At 40.7% G+C, this 13,152-nt stretch overlaps 1 protein-coding gene across 1 annotated transcript in view; it reads left to right on the forward strand.

Moving 5' to 3' along the window:
• The window catches only part of phactr2 (phosphatase and actin regulator 2), a 41,880-nt gene that overhangs the window by 14,753 nt on the left and 13,975 nt on the right, over window positions 1-13,152 (forward strand). Inside the window, exons 2-3 of the mRNA XM_069658637.1 lie at window positions 10,299-10,481; window positions 12,354-12,428. Of these exons, the coding sequence (XP_069514738.1) occupies window positions 10,299-10,481; window positions 12,354-12,428 (258 nt within the window). The remainder of the gene's footprint in view (window positions 1-10,298; window positions 10,482-12,353; window positions 12,429-13,152) is intronic.

The raw sequence follows: 13,152 nt of genomic DNA on the forward strand, positions 1-13,152 counted from the left end.
TATGCTGGCAAGCAATCATAAACAAACGATATACAGTACAGTACAATACCACACGATACCATACCATCCATCAAAACCTAGAAGATCATACATCAGCATCACACATCATAGTAGCTCTGCAGCTAATCGATTTTGTCATTTAACTTTTTTTTTAGGTTGATTAACTAATAATTTAGTCTTTTAACAGTGAATACTAGTGAAAATAAGTTTTTACAGGCTGCAAGAGCATGAGGTGACACAATGAAAAAGTTAAAACGTGAGAAATAAAATAATATCATGACCATCATCTTTGGTCTACAATTATAAACTACATATTTTTGGCTTTTAGACTGGAGTTTTAATAAATTAAGTGCTTTAATTGCAAATAATTAATCTGCAGCTCTGCCTGCATCATATAATATATTTTACCTTTTACAGCCAGCATCCCTTCTTATCTGTCCCTGCTAAAACAGATACACAATGAAGTCTATTTGTGGATCTCAGTGATATCCAGACCTGCACCACAGACTGTGGAGTCTGTATAGTCCCAGATCTGCCCACACACAAACATATCCTATTTTAAAAATATTAGAAATGATTTCATTGATTTGGAAGAAGCACTCAGAAGAAGGTATGTAAATGTACCTACACAACAATTTAAGTATACTCTCTGAAATGTACAGGTTCTAACCGGACAAACACATTGAACACCTGGTTAACCTTGTGAAAAGGTGCAGCTTGAATTGGTTTCGGCACCAGAACTACTTGGTTAAATTTAGCAAAAAGGTTGTGGTTTTGGGTAAGCTACTTGCGTTAATGATATTACTTATGTAACTTAATAGAAGATTATTTTACCTGTAACCCTAGGTGATGTAGTTTTCTTATTTTGCGCAGTTAAAGTGTAGCTTAATTTGGAGGGCAAAAAACGTACTGTATGTCTGCAACTGAAGAAAAATCCAATATAAGTGCATTCAAAATTATGATAATTATGTTTACTACCTCTTTCCAATCCAGACCGTTCATAAATGATTCTGCAGGCTTGGCCAGTGTAAACTGTCGTGTCTGAGGGTGTCAGCACCCCTGCACCCTTTGACCCCAGCAGCGCCTCTAAACCGGCCGGAGGAATGAGCGGCATTCTTCAGCTGCTGGCAGGAGGAGGAAGAGGTGGGAGGGGAAGTTACGACGTAGTAGAGAGACCCAGTCAGTCAGTGAACGAAGTTTCCAGCGACTCAGCCATCGCGGACTCAAACTTTTTGCGATATGAGCTCACTCGGCGGCTGTAGAGTGGATTTGAGCGGTGAAACAGCTCCGTGATAGTGGGTTTAGCTGCGGAGGGCGGGCTCGGTCCGGCCCGGTGCCGCTCAGGAGTAGCAGAATATGGGTCAGACTGCTGTGTCCGCCGTGTCCCAGTCTGCAAGCGGTGAGTGTGTGTACATAATGTGTGTGTAGGCTTCCCTCCCTCTTTCTCTCTCGCACACATTCCGCTATCTTTACTCAGGATGTACTCGTTTTCTTTCTCAATAACTGTTTTGTCGAATAATTCACCGTTACTTCCACAGAGCTGAACTCTAACAAAGCGCTACACTGTTTCATGCTAATAGGAAGTTAGCTCACTACATTCAGTGTGTTAGATTAATTCAAACGCTCTTGCATCATATACCTCTTTTTCTAAATGTATCGCTAGTTGTGTTACCCAACTGCTGTACAACTAATGAAATAGACTGTTAAAGCTGCAAGGTGTGTTGTGTAACCAAAGAGTTGTTTATAAGGCTGCATTGTTGCTGCTGGGTAATGAAGTGCACTGTTTGATGTGAGTTTATGTATTTAGCAGCCAGTTTGACATGAGTCCAGAAGAACTGAGGTAGAGCAGCTTAGTTTTGTTTTTCTACAAGAGACCAGAGATTGAGCAGAGGACCGTCTGAAGCCTATAATCTAAGTGGATTTACATTTAATTCACCGTCAGGAACTATTAAACCAAGACAGCATCAACTCAGAGTCAACAAGTGGGGCTTCTAGGGCTGCAGCTCAACAATATTTTCATTAAAGATAAACCTGCAGATTATTTTTCACATATTTTTTAAATATATTTCATGATCATCACCCAAAAGAGATGACCTCAAATGGCTACGTTTTTGCAAACAAAATCCAAAGACTCTTCATTTACTATTATTGATGACAACAAATAAGTAAGCAACTCCATAGATGTAGCTGGAACCAGCAAATTTGCTCAAATGAGGTATGGATCCATCTAGTGCTCCAACTAAAGATAATAATTTCAGTTAATCAATGCATAGTTTCTCATAAAATGCCGTAAAAAGTGAAAAATTCCTCCTTCCTTTGGAAAGAAAAGATGAAATCATCCAACATTTTGTCTCGTGTTGACTTTCAATTCTTCAACATGAGCTGACACAACACAAACTGATTATACCACTTAAGTATCAATTCCTGTTACTGAGAGGATGTATGATTCTCACTGTTGTGTTGAGTGCAATCAACCACCTGATGCCAAAACATTTTAGTGTAGAGATTTGAGAAAAGATCATAAATAATGAATTGATTTAAGTCTTGGGCCTTTATATGAGGCGATATCTCAATTTCAATTAGGCTTTACTCACAAAACAACTTAAGTTTGACTGAATGATTTTTTTATAGGAACTCTTCCAGAAGTTGTAATAAAAAAAGCCATACGTTCTTTTTTTAATTTAAAGAGAAATATATCAATGGTCGGCATATCTTGCTGTTGTTTTCACTTTGTATTGATACATTGTAGATAAATGGTAAATGGACTTTTATAGCGCTTTTCTAGTCTTCCAACTTCTCAAAGCGCTTTCCCTCTGGTCAAAAAACCCACTAATACCTGGCTTTTTTTGCCTAATGGGAAAGGCTACAATCGGCATTCAGACCCAGGTAGACCCGGGTAATTATCGCCTCGGCCCCATTGATGGGAACACAAAACCCGGGTGGACACGTTAATCTCCGCCCCTTTTACGGCGCGATGCTATGCTCCGTCGGTAACTCCTGCGACTCCTCGTCATCTCAGCTACAAATTCTGCCTGTCTCCGCCCATGCAGCGCTCGAACATCGTTCCAAATTTGTCACCGCCAAGTTTGATAAACAGACTAATTGAGTAATAGGTACAATAAAGACCTAACCACTGTAACATCTTCACTGTTTACTAACCCTGTTTCCGGCATGTGTGTGACGTCAGACAGTGATGCAGCAGAAAAGAGACCTAAAGCAGTATACTTCACTAGCAATGGGAACAGAGACAATTGGCATCTATACGTGGGTCTTCCCGGGTCTGAAATAAATGCGTCAATGCGCTAATTTTGGTGGGAAAGGAGTATACATGTCACATTCACACACTCACTCACACTAACGGCAAAGGCCTAAGTGCCAATCTCCAATCAGTATCTATGCACGATGGCTATGCCACCAGGAGCAATTCGGGGTTCAGTGTCTTGGCCAAGGACACTTCGATATGTGACTGTAGCAGTCAGGGATCAAACCACCCACCTTCCGATTGACAGACGCGACGACCGACTTTCCCACCAAGCCACAGCCTCCCCCGGCTTAACTGCCATCACTTCATTGTTGTATCCATCCAAACTGATGGATCATTACAACCCTAAAAACATCATTATATGCACAAAATCAGGTGTACATATTCAAAGGTAGAGAAGATAGAAATGGTTCTATGTTCAGTTCACATTGTAACACAACCCCCACTATTTTGATGCTATAAAGTGTCCCTCCTGTAACTAAAGGCAACAGAAAAAAGAATGTATGGATGCATCTTAAGCTTCGTCTTAACCAAAAAAAAGCAACATTATGGCTTAAAAAAGATTAAATATGAGACACAAATATGTTAACTTCACCTGGAGTATCAGTAACAGCACAGGAGAGTGTGAGATCTTTTTTTAAATAGTTTTTTCTTTCCATCTGTAGTCCTCAGTCTTCCCTCCAGCCATTACACCAAACATTTCACATTTGTTCACATTTTTATGGGCCGTGAGGTACAGGAAGCCGCAAAGAACTCCGGATGAAAACAGAACTGGATCTTTTATGACGCTGTCAGCATTTAAAGTAAAACCCAAACGGTTTTGTAGCTCACTTAAGCCAACATGTATAAGAACCTTGGGCTATAATTATAATGTATATGCTTTGCATGGCTGCATTATGGGTTACATAATAATCCTGTGATGTGTTTTTAATGCTGAATGGACAGTCCTAAGAGCAGCAGAAGGAAGTGACTCTCAGGTTCTTATTGAAAGATCATTAATATAAAACTGATATCCTCTGAGTCATAATGAGTCTGCTTTAAAACAGAAGGGCCGCTGAGTCCTGTGAGTATCATGAGTTTAGCAGTACCGTGTTTGTCTGGCCTACTTTGGAGAAAGTTTCGGAAGAAATGACCAAAGTGTTAAAACTGCAGCTAATGCCCAGCGTCGCCCCTCCCTCCCAACACATCGTAATACCTTGTTTTCTACTTCTTTTCCTTCCCCATTTCTGCTTTCCTCTTCTCCACATTTTCTTCTTCCCTCCATCTCTTTCTCTATTTACTCCTCTCTTTTGTCTTTTTCTTCCCCTTCATCCTTCTTCCTCTCTCGGTGACGTCCGCTTCTTCCCTCCCGGGTGACTTGCTGAGAGGGAAGGAAGCCTCTCCCTTTCCCCTCCTACTCAACACATGTTCCTGCTTTAACGTCTGACAAAAACATAATGGTTTGTCATACACCACCTTTTACACCTTAAAATATATGCCATACTTTACATTAAACTGTGTGCCACGAAACAATAGTCCCATCTCAATACATAAGTCCTGTGTGTGATTTCCTCATTGAGATGTCTGCGTCGTCTCAAGTTGTGTTTCTGATTATCCAGCTCATTCCCACAGCTGCGATGGATCCAAGTTCTGACTCACTGTTTGAGCATGACATCGCAAAGTCGTCTCTTTCAAAATAAAACGCCACGGTTTGAGTTCCAGGAGTCGAGTCAGCAGTTGAAATGTGTAATAACATCCCTGAGTTAACTTGAGTTGGACTGGAGCCACATTGCTGTAATTAGAAAAGATGTAGTCAGTATATTTTGGTAAGAGGTCACTGCTTTTTTTGGACGGATCTCTTGCAAGTTCTTGCAATTTCAGTTTACAGTGTATCTATTTTCATGTCGTATTTAACTGTAGAGTGCAGGTTTGTCCTCTCTAGGCTTTGAGTTGTATGTTGTTCATTTACTGATAGTGGTTCATGCTGCCACTTCCTTTGTTGCCGACAGTTCATTTCTTTTTTATATGTGTCAGAAGGGGGTTGTTGCCTTGCTGCTCTGGGTGTGATGTCCCTTTGAACGTCAACAAATCACTGTTGAAAATCAGTTTTAACTGTTGGTTACGCTGTGGTTAAGGTTTGGTTGGATTTGGGGACAAAAAACAATTGTTATGGTTTGGGGAAAGATCCTGGGTTTTGGGTTAAATAAATATTTAGTTAACTTTGTTCAAGTTGGGGGGCGTTTGTCATCAAGGTTCCACATATTAATCTGAGGTCAATGTGTGGGACCAGTTGAACGGTTTGAAAAAACAAAACTGTAGATCAGACACAGGAAACAAGCTGGTCTTCTGTTTGAAAAATGTGTCGATTCACCACTTGGACCTCATCCAGAACTTCTCCATATATGGACTTTACCGCCTTATAAAAATGTCACCTGACTTCCTTCTGTAGTCGTTTTCATTCATTGTTTTGTGTGAACATAAAGTTTTGTTATTTTATGGCCTTTTCTGAAAGAGCTGAGGCTGGCATTGTTCTCGGGAGGACGGTCCTATTTAGTTGGCATTCTAGTGATTACTTTTCAGACAGCGACACTCCTCCATGACATCAGGTTTACGTTACTGTATGCAGTCTCAATTGTTCAAAATACATTCAAGTTCAAGGCATCTTTTCTGTGCAGATTTACAAATAGATTCATATTTAAGCTCTTCATCCAAACACTTGATAAAATTAGATATATTAAAATTACAATATTTCCACAATTTCCCAGTTTGGGATCAATAAGTCCATCCATCCATCCATCTATGCTTGGAATGACCAAATCATATGGCACCTTTGGCCACTGGTCTATAGGACATGTTTTGAGATTCTGCAAATGAGCACACTCATTGGGAGCGTATGCACTGCATGTGTGTGCTCGTGGGAATTGAAGCTTACCAAAATACCCATTTCCTGTATTGTTGACATGGATATGTTTGAGTCTCGAATCGTCCCTTTCTCCTGAAGGACTGTCTTAGTCCTGTATATTAGATTTGCTCCTGTAAAGATAAAATGGCAGAGAAGCTCAAACATGTCATCTGTCATACCAACACAAGGATTTGTAAAGTTGAAACAGGTGTCTATTGATAAGTATGACTGCCATCCAACAATCTATCATCTTCAAAAGACTCAAACATTTGTCGTCTTTTTGGTCCGTCAATTCTCTACCACATGACTTTTCTCTGTTCCTGTAAGTGACAACAGCAAAAAAAAAAACACTTTCTCTTCACTCCTCTCCGCTCTTTCTCTTCACTGCTCCTCTTTCTCTTTCTGTCCTCTCTGCTTTGCGAATAATAAGCCTGTCCATTGTCCCTGTTTGGTTCCCACTCGAGGTTTAATAGTTGGACTAATGGTGATGATAATCGCTGTTGCTGATTTTCCCATCGTTAGCAGCACAAAGCAGCTGCTGAAATGCACCTATTGTTGCGATTTGATATCAACACAGGAACAGGAAATGAGTGTGTGAGTGTGGGTGAGTGTGGATGTACTCGTGTGTGCGAGAGAAGGAACTAAATTGGTATCTGGGGAGAGCGTGTGCTGGGCTCTGCACTGCACTTTTCCATGTCTTCACTCTGTTTTTTTGTGCTCTTAATTGCTTTGTTGTGTGTTTGTAAGATGATTTATCTTAATTTCCCCAGTAGTCATGGTCAAAAGGTCAGTAAACTCTTGATGATGGCAATCAGTCCTGCATAGATAAAGACAGGGTATTATGCTGTTTCACATTTTAAGACATATATAATGTTACAATGTTGGATGTCCGTACTAAATGTGGGTGAAGTTTCAAATCTGTAGGTAAAAGTATGTTGGAGTATCCCCAGGCTTCTCGGCTCAGTCTGCAGGCTGCTGTTAACACCAGGTTTCACACAGTTTTTTCTACACGCTACACTTTGTGACGTCACAAAGCTTCGGAGAGCTGGCCATAAGTGGGCTTGTAGGGGCGGGGTTTCTTAAAGAGACAGAGCTGACTGAGTCGTTTCAGGCAGAGGCTGTATGAGGTCTTGAACAGAGCACCAGTGTGAGAAAAATTATGAGGGTTTTTTAAACTGTAAATTATGCTAAGCTACTCCACAGGTATCAAAGAGTGAAATATGAAGCAGAGATACAGAGTACACCTTCCATACTCGTGTGATATTAAAAAAGCATAAATAATATTGGTAGAAAAACCCTTACTGCTGACATTTTGCTAGCTACTCTCTCTGCCAGCAACACACTGTTGTTCTTTGTTGTTGTCTTGTTAATTTACCTGAAACCATTCGGCCTTTTGGTCTTATTGACTCTGGTATCGGTCTGTCTGATTGGTGCATTGACGGGTGTATTTCCTAACACCGGACACAGTATCAGAACAACTCTAGCTGTAATTACATCCTTTTATTGCTTTCTATTATTAGAGCCCCGTTTTTTAATTTAGGCCGATGACACAATTATTTACTCACAATTTCTGTCTCCTGCAAAAAACAAACATAGTCTTTACTATAACTCTCACTACCACAATACATTGATCTGCCATCCCCATTAAGAGCAGTAGGATGCAGTTAGTTCCCATCAGATTAAGTCCATGTCCGTCAGTGAGGCACACCAGACAGCCTCTAGCATCTAGTATTGATATCAACCATCTGTCATGCCCGTGAGAGCCAACCAATCAATAGGGTATTGATTGTTTTCCAGTGAGTTGATCAGTGGATATTCATTTGTTCCACCAGTCTCCAGTGAGAAAATATTGTAGAGGAGTTATTTTCCTGGAGTTCAACTGCTTTTTATTCACATTTTAAGGTTTTGATTCTGAACGTGCTTGCAAATCCAACTTTGCAGCGTGTTTTCAGCTCCAGTCTGTGGAATCTGGGAGGTTTTGTGTTGCTGCGTAACCCTCTTCATAGAATTGGGAAAACTTTGCACTGCTGTCCCTTACCTACCTTACCTTTGTTTACGTACCTTTGTTTTGTTTCTGTCTGAAGTTATTGAGCAGGACATGAGCTGTTATCAGATGGCCCTGTGTGAAGTTTTGTTGATATTTGACTGTTAAATCTTTACTCATTGTCAGAAGCAACAGGAAACATCTGAGTCAGACACATAATTGTTTGTGTGCGTTTGCTCAAAGGTGATCCGTAAAGGAAGCACAAATTTAGTCCTCCGGTTCACCCGGGTCTTTGATATTTTCCTGGATGATATGAAGTGTGTGTGTGTGTATTTACAAGAGGTGAGTGGATGTCAGAATGGCAGGGACACTACATACACAAACTTAGTGTAGAAAAATTTGTAATAGTATTAGGGATGTGCACTTTAACCGGTTAACCGCTAACCGACCGTTAAGAATTTTAACCAGTTAATAGTTAGACGGTTGAATAAAATGTTTTGTTGTCGTTAGCTGAGCTGAGCCTGAGAGGAGAGCAAAATGAAACGAGCTGTTAAACAGTTGAAAAAACAAAGCTTTGTTGCATATCTCTGCTCCTGGGATTGGTACCGTTGGTGTGGGTTATTCTCTGTGGCGGGTCTCACAGTCAACAAACACCAGACTTACTCCACAGCATATCGACATGTTGCTATTTCTTCACCAAAACCGGCAGACAAACTGTCTTCTACATAATAAGGACTGGTGTAGGCCAGGCCTTTTTATTTTAAGCTTCCATAGCCTGTTGTTTTGAGCAGAAAGGAAACTTAAGGTTTCTAGAGTAACCCCCGTTCTCTGATAACCGATAGAGGTGGGAAGCGCCTTCAGGCGTGACCAATCATGGAAGCTTCGATAACACCACGTCTGAGACAGACCAGTCATCTTGAGGTGCATGGGCTAGCATAATAAAGACTAATTCAGTGAGTAAAAGTTTGTAGTTAGGAAGAAGTGAGGTACCAGGCCTCCGCAGTCAGCTTCTCATCTTGGCTTGAGGCTTAGCTTGAGGCTACATTAGCTGCTACTGAATGGCTAACTGAACTGTTGGTGGCCGAGTTGCATTGTGGGTAATTTGGGCTTCAAGATGAGATAATAGTCGCATGAACTTTTTGATTTTTTTTTATAAATTAATGATTATTCAAATATTTTAAATTCATGACCTATTCCAAGTAAAAAGGCATTTTCTAATTCTGCTACACTGATTTTGATACTTGAAAAAAAAATTCCATTATTAGTTAAAAATATATGAATTATGAATCAATCAATGGCCTGCTGATTTTTCACTATTTATATGAGGGAAGGAATTCAGTCTTTTGAGCAGATCTTTACTCTAAAACACACCTGCTAACCTGCTGTGGACACATATGGTACTCCTCCCTAACTGACCAGTCCAGCCAAATCCAGCCAAATTGTCACTCAAATTCCTCTCAATTCGTGCCAACCCTTAGGATTGTGGGAAAAATGACTCAAAGTTTTAATGCAAAAATGCTAAACTTTTAATCCCCGCTGGGCTACAGTCAAGAGGCCTGAGTGATTCAGCAGTAGCTGTTATGTAGCTGAAAAAAAAAAAACTTTCTGAGGAATCACACACCACCTCTCGTTCCTCTGTGCATTGCACACACACCGACAGACACACACATGCATGCACAGAAACACACACACACACACACACCATCCATAGACTGTCTGTAGTTTTCCAGAGAGTTCACTGCACGTCTAATCTTTCAGCAGGAAGAGGAGGAGTTGTGGAAGGACATGGATCTGGCCAAGACATACACACACAGGAACACACACTTCCAGTACTGTACTGTGAGTTAGTAATAATATTCCGCTTGCAGAATGAAGCACGTAATTGATGCAGCAATATACTGCGATACAGTCAAAGACATTAGTTGCCAGCCTTTTTGCAGCCTTTGCTTACCCCAGTCTGTCAAAAACTATTGATGAATGGAATAATAGGTTTAATAATGCATCCAGTAAGTGTTTTCATTCCAGCATTACTTGTTACCAGACAACGTTATTCGTCTTTTTTTTCACTGGTGCGTACATATAACTGCAGTGCATTCCTGTGTTTGGAGTTTGTGTCATCATTCTGCTCAGATTTTTGATGTTCTACTGTTGTTTCTCTGCATGTATTCTAGTCGATGGGTTGGAGAAATCATCACTGGCCAGCTGTGAAGTTGCTGTGGAAAGCGCCTCCAATACCCAGAATGCCCCTGCATCTCGGCAGCAGCGAGGAAAGCTGTCGTCACTAGGAAAGCTGTTCAAACCCTGGAAGTGGAGGAAGAAGAAGACCAGCGACAAGTTCCAGGATCTTTCCAAAGGTAGGACGTCTTGGGTGTGCGTGTGTGTGTGTGTGTGTGTGTGTGTGTGTTTTAAGGACATTGGGCCTCATTTACGAACAGTGCGTACGCACGAATCTGTGCTTGAACTGTGCGTACGCACGTTTGACGCACAAATCTGGGATTCATCAATTTGTTCTTACCTAAATTTCTTTGTACTCTGCGAACAAATTTAGAACTCCCTCAGACCATGCGTACGCACAAATGATGAAAGAAATGTCCTAGGAAATGTTAACACACACCCTTTTAACTAAATGCATACTATATTTAAACTTCATTTATTGAAAGAAAAGACTTTAATAGACAACAATAACTGAATTTACTAATGTATGGACCAAACGTAAATGCCGTGTCATCCTCATCATTTATTGTCATACAATTTAAAATCTTCAATTATAGCAGTTGAGTTAGTTTATTAAGTGTACAATAGAGTAGACCATATGAAAATGTTCACATTGAAGTGTAACACTTTTGTTACAATTGTTTCTATTTCTGCTGATGTGAAATTTTTCTTTTTTCCTTTTGAGGTCATCTTTCACGTTCTTTCAGCTTCTCCGTAACACCGCTCTCTTCATGCGGCACCAAACAGATGTCCTTCTATAGAGAAATAGAGGCGTGGCAGTATGCTGATTGCAGATTGCGGACACGCACATTTAGAATGGCTCTGATTTACTAACATACGTACTGTGGTGAGAACAAAATTGGCCGGTACGCACGTGTCATAAATCCGACGGTGATTTTGCGCAAGTACTTTGCAGAGAGTAAGAACATTTCTGCGCAGATATAAGTGAATGAGGCCCATTGTATGGGGGGTGGCTTCTGATTCGTTTCTATGCAACACTGTGGCTTTCACTTATTGATTTGTGCTGGACATTAGCTGTGAACAGCAGCAGTGTTGCTCTCTGAGTGAAGTTTGTTTGCAGCTCTCACTGATTCATTCCTGTTGAAGTTTTAGCTGGAAGAAGTAAATACAAAGAGCAGAGACTTTTCACAGCTACGGGGTGTAATCTGATCTGTCCTCCCCTATTACCTGAATGTCCCTCTTGGCAGTTTCAGGCTACTTGGCAGGTGTGGAGCGTAAAAATCATCTTTTTATATCACACCTAAAGCACTGAGAGTTTTTAATGGTTCCTCCTTTTCTCAGTTACATCAACTGCTTAGTTATACATGTTCTCTCTCACTCTTGTTGGAGGAGTTCATCTTCGCGTGGTGTTCCTCTGCTGTCGTCTTCTCAGGTGTGATCTCCAGCCATCTTGCTGACTTTGGTTCCCAATAATCCTGTTTTAAAAAGTGGATGAGCTTCCCTCATGTGACTATGAAAGAAGGCATTTCTGGTTTTGGAGCATTTGCCATTTATTTGCCATATTTGAGTCTCAATATATGCAGAGTGTGAAACAAACCTGAGCTTTGAGTCAGCTGGATGCCTTGTAGCTGCTTTGATAGTGGGCTGATCGTAGTAAATTGAAGAGCTGAAGCATACAAACAGTATTTTTTTTCTATATCAGGATACAACAATTGTTGGACTGAATCATTAGTACTGGGTTATTTTGGTCTATGCCATTATAGTATTGTGTAAAGGTACCCTGGCCTAGTTGTGTGCATCACTGCACAGAACACAGCAGAACATTGCAGCAGGGTGTGAGATTGAGCTTAGTTCCTCTTCTACGATGCGTGCTGCTGTCACGTGCATGTTGAGGAATACACTGGTGTGTTTTTTCAAAAAGTAGCAGTTGTGCAATGATTTTGTAGACATCTGTGTAAATGAATGGCTTCAGCCGAAGGACGAGATACAGGAAGACCAAATAAAATGCTCCTGCTGAATCCTGAATCACTGACCTGATGTTCATCTTTCAGTTCTAGAGAGAAAAATCTCCACCAGACAGACGAGGGAGGAGCTCATCAAGAAGGGAGTTCTTTATCCTGACCAAGGTTCGTCTGATCACTCAGTCACATGTTTATTCATTCATCCGTTATTCATGTATCCATCCATTTGTAAAAGCTCATACTTTAAAGTAATAATCTAAGTCACTATCTATCGCCAAAGGAGGTAACACAATGGTCATCACCCAGCAGTGGTTGGTCTGCCAGAGAGGGTAGGCGGAGCTAAGCGGCTGCTTTTCGGTCTCTGCAAGTGTTGCGTATAAACAGTAATCTACTATGGCTGAACAAACAAAGAAAAGATCGATGACTACAGATACAACTTCAAAAATAAGTGAAAATCCAAAGAAAAGGAACGAATTTGACGCTCAGATGAAGGCAAACAGTCTAAAAAGGAAAGTGACCGTCAGCGAGGAAAATCAAGAGTTACAACCGTAGCCAACCGTGGACGTCACACATGCAACACTGTCTGAATATCTGGGAAGTGTGCTGCCGCAATTACCGTTTACTACCATTGGTGCCGCCAAAGAGAACGACACTGAGACCTTCAAAATTACAACTTTAATATCATGGTTAAAAAATGATTGGCCCGTGATAGTATTGTAATTACAGCTCATAACATTTTGTTACATATAAACCCGGATGGGCAGTAATTCTTAACTCATCTTCTTTAACTGTTTACACTTTGCCGTCAGTAAGTTCGATTACTGTTGCCTGAACCAGAACTTATAATTCAAAACTTGAGAGGCTTTCCTACAAGTGAACATCAATGAAA

The sequence above is a fragment of the Semicossyphus pulcher genome, unplaced genomic scaffold (assembly GCF_022749685.1).
Source record: "Semicossyphus pulcher isolate SPU_LCO1_2020_fin unplaced genomic scaffold, fSemPul1.0.p SCAF_12, whole genome shotgun sequence".
Classification (NCBI taxonomy): Eukaryota; Metazoa; Chordata; class Actinopteri; order Labriformes; family Labridae; genus Semicossyphus; species Semicossyphus pulcher.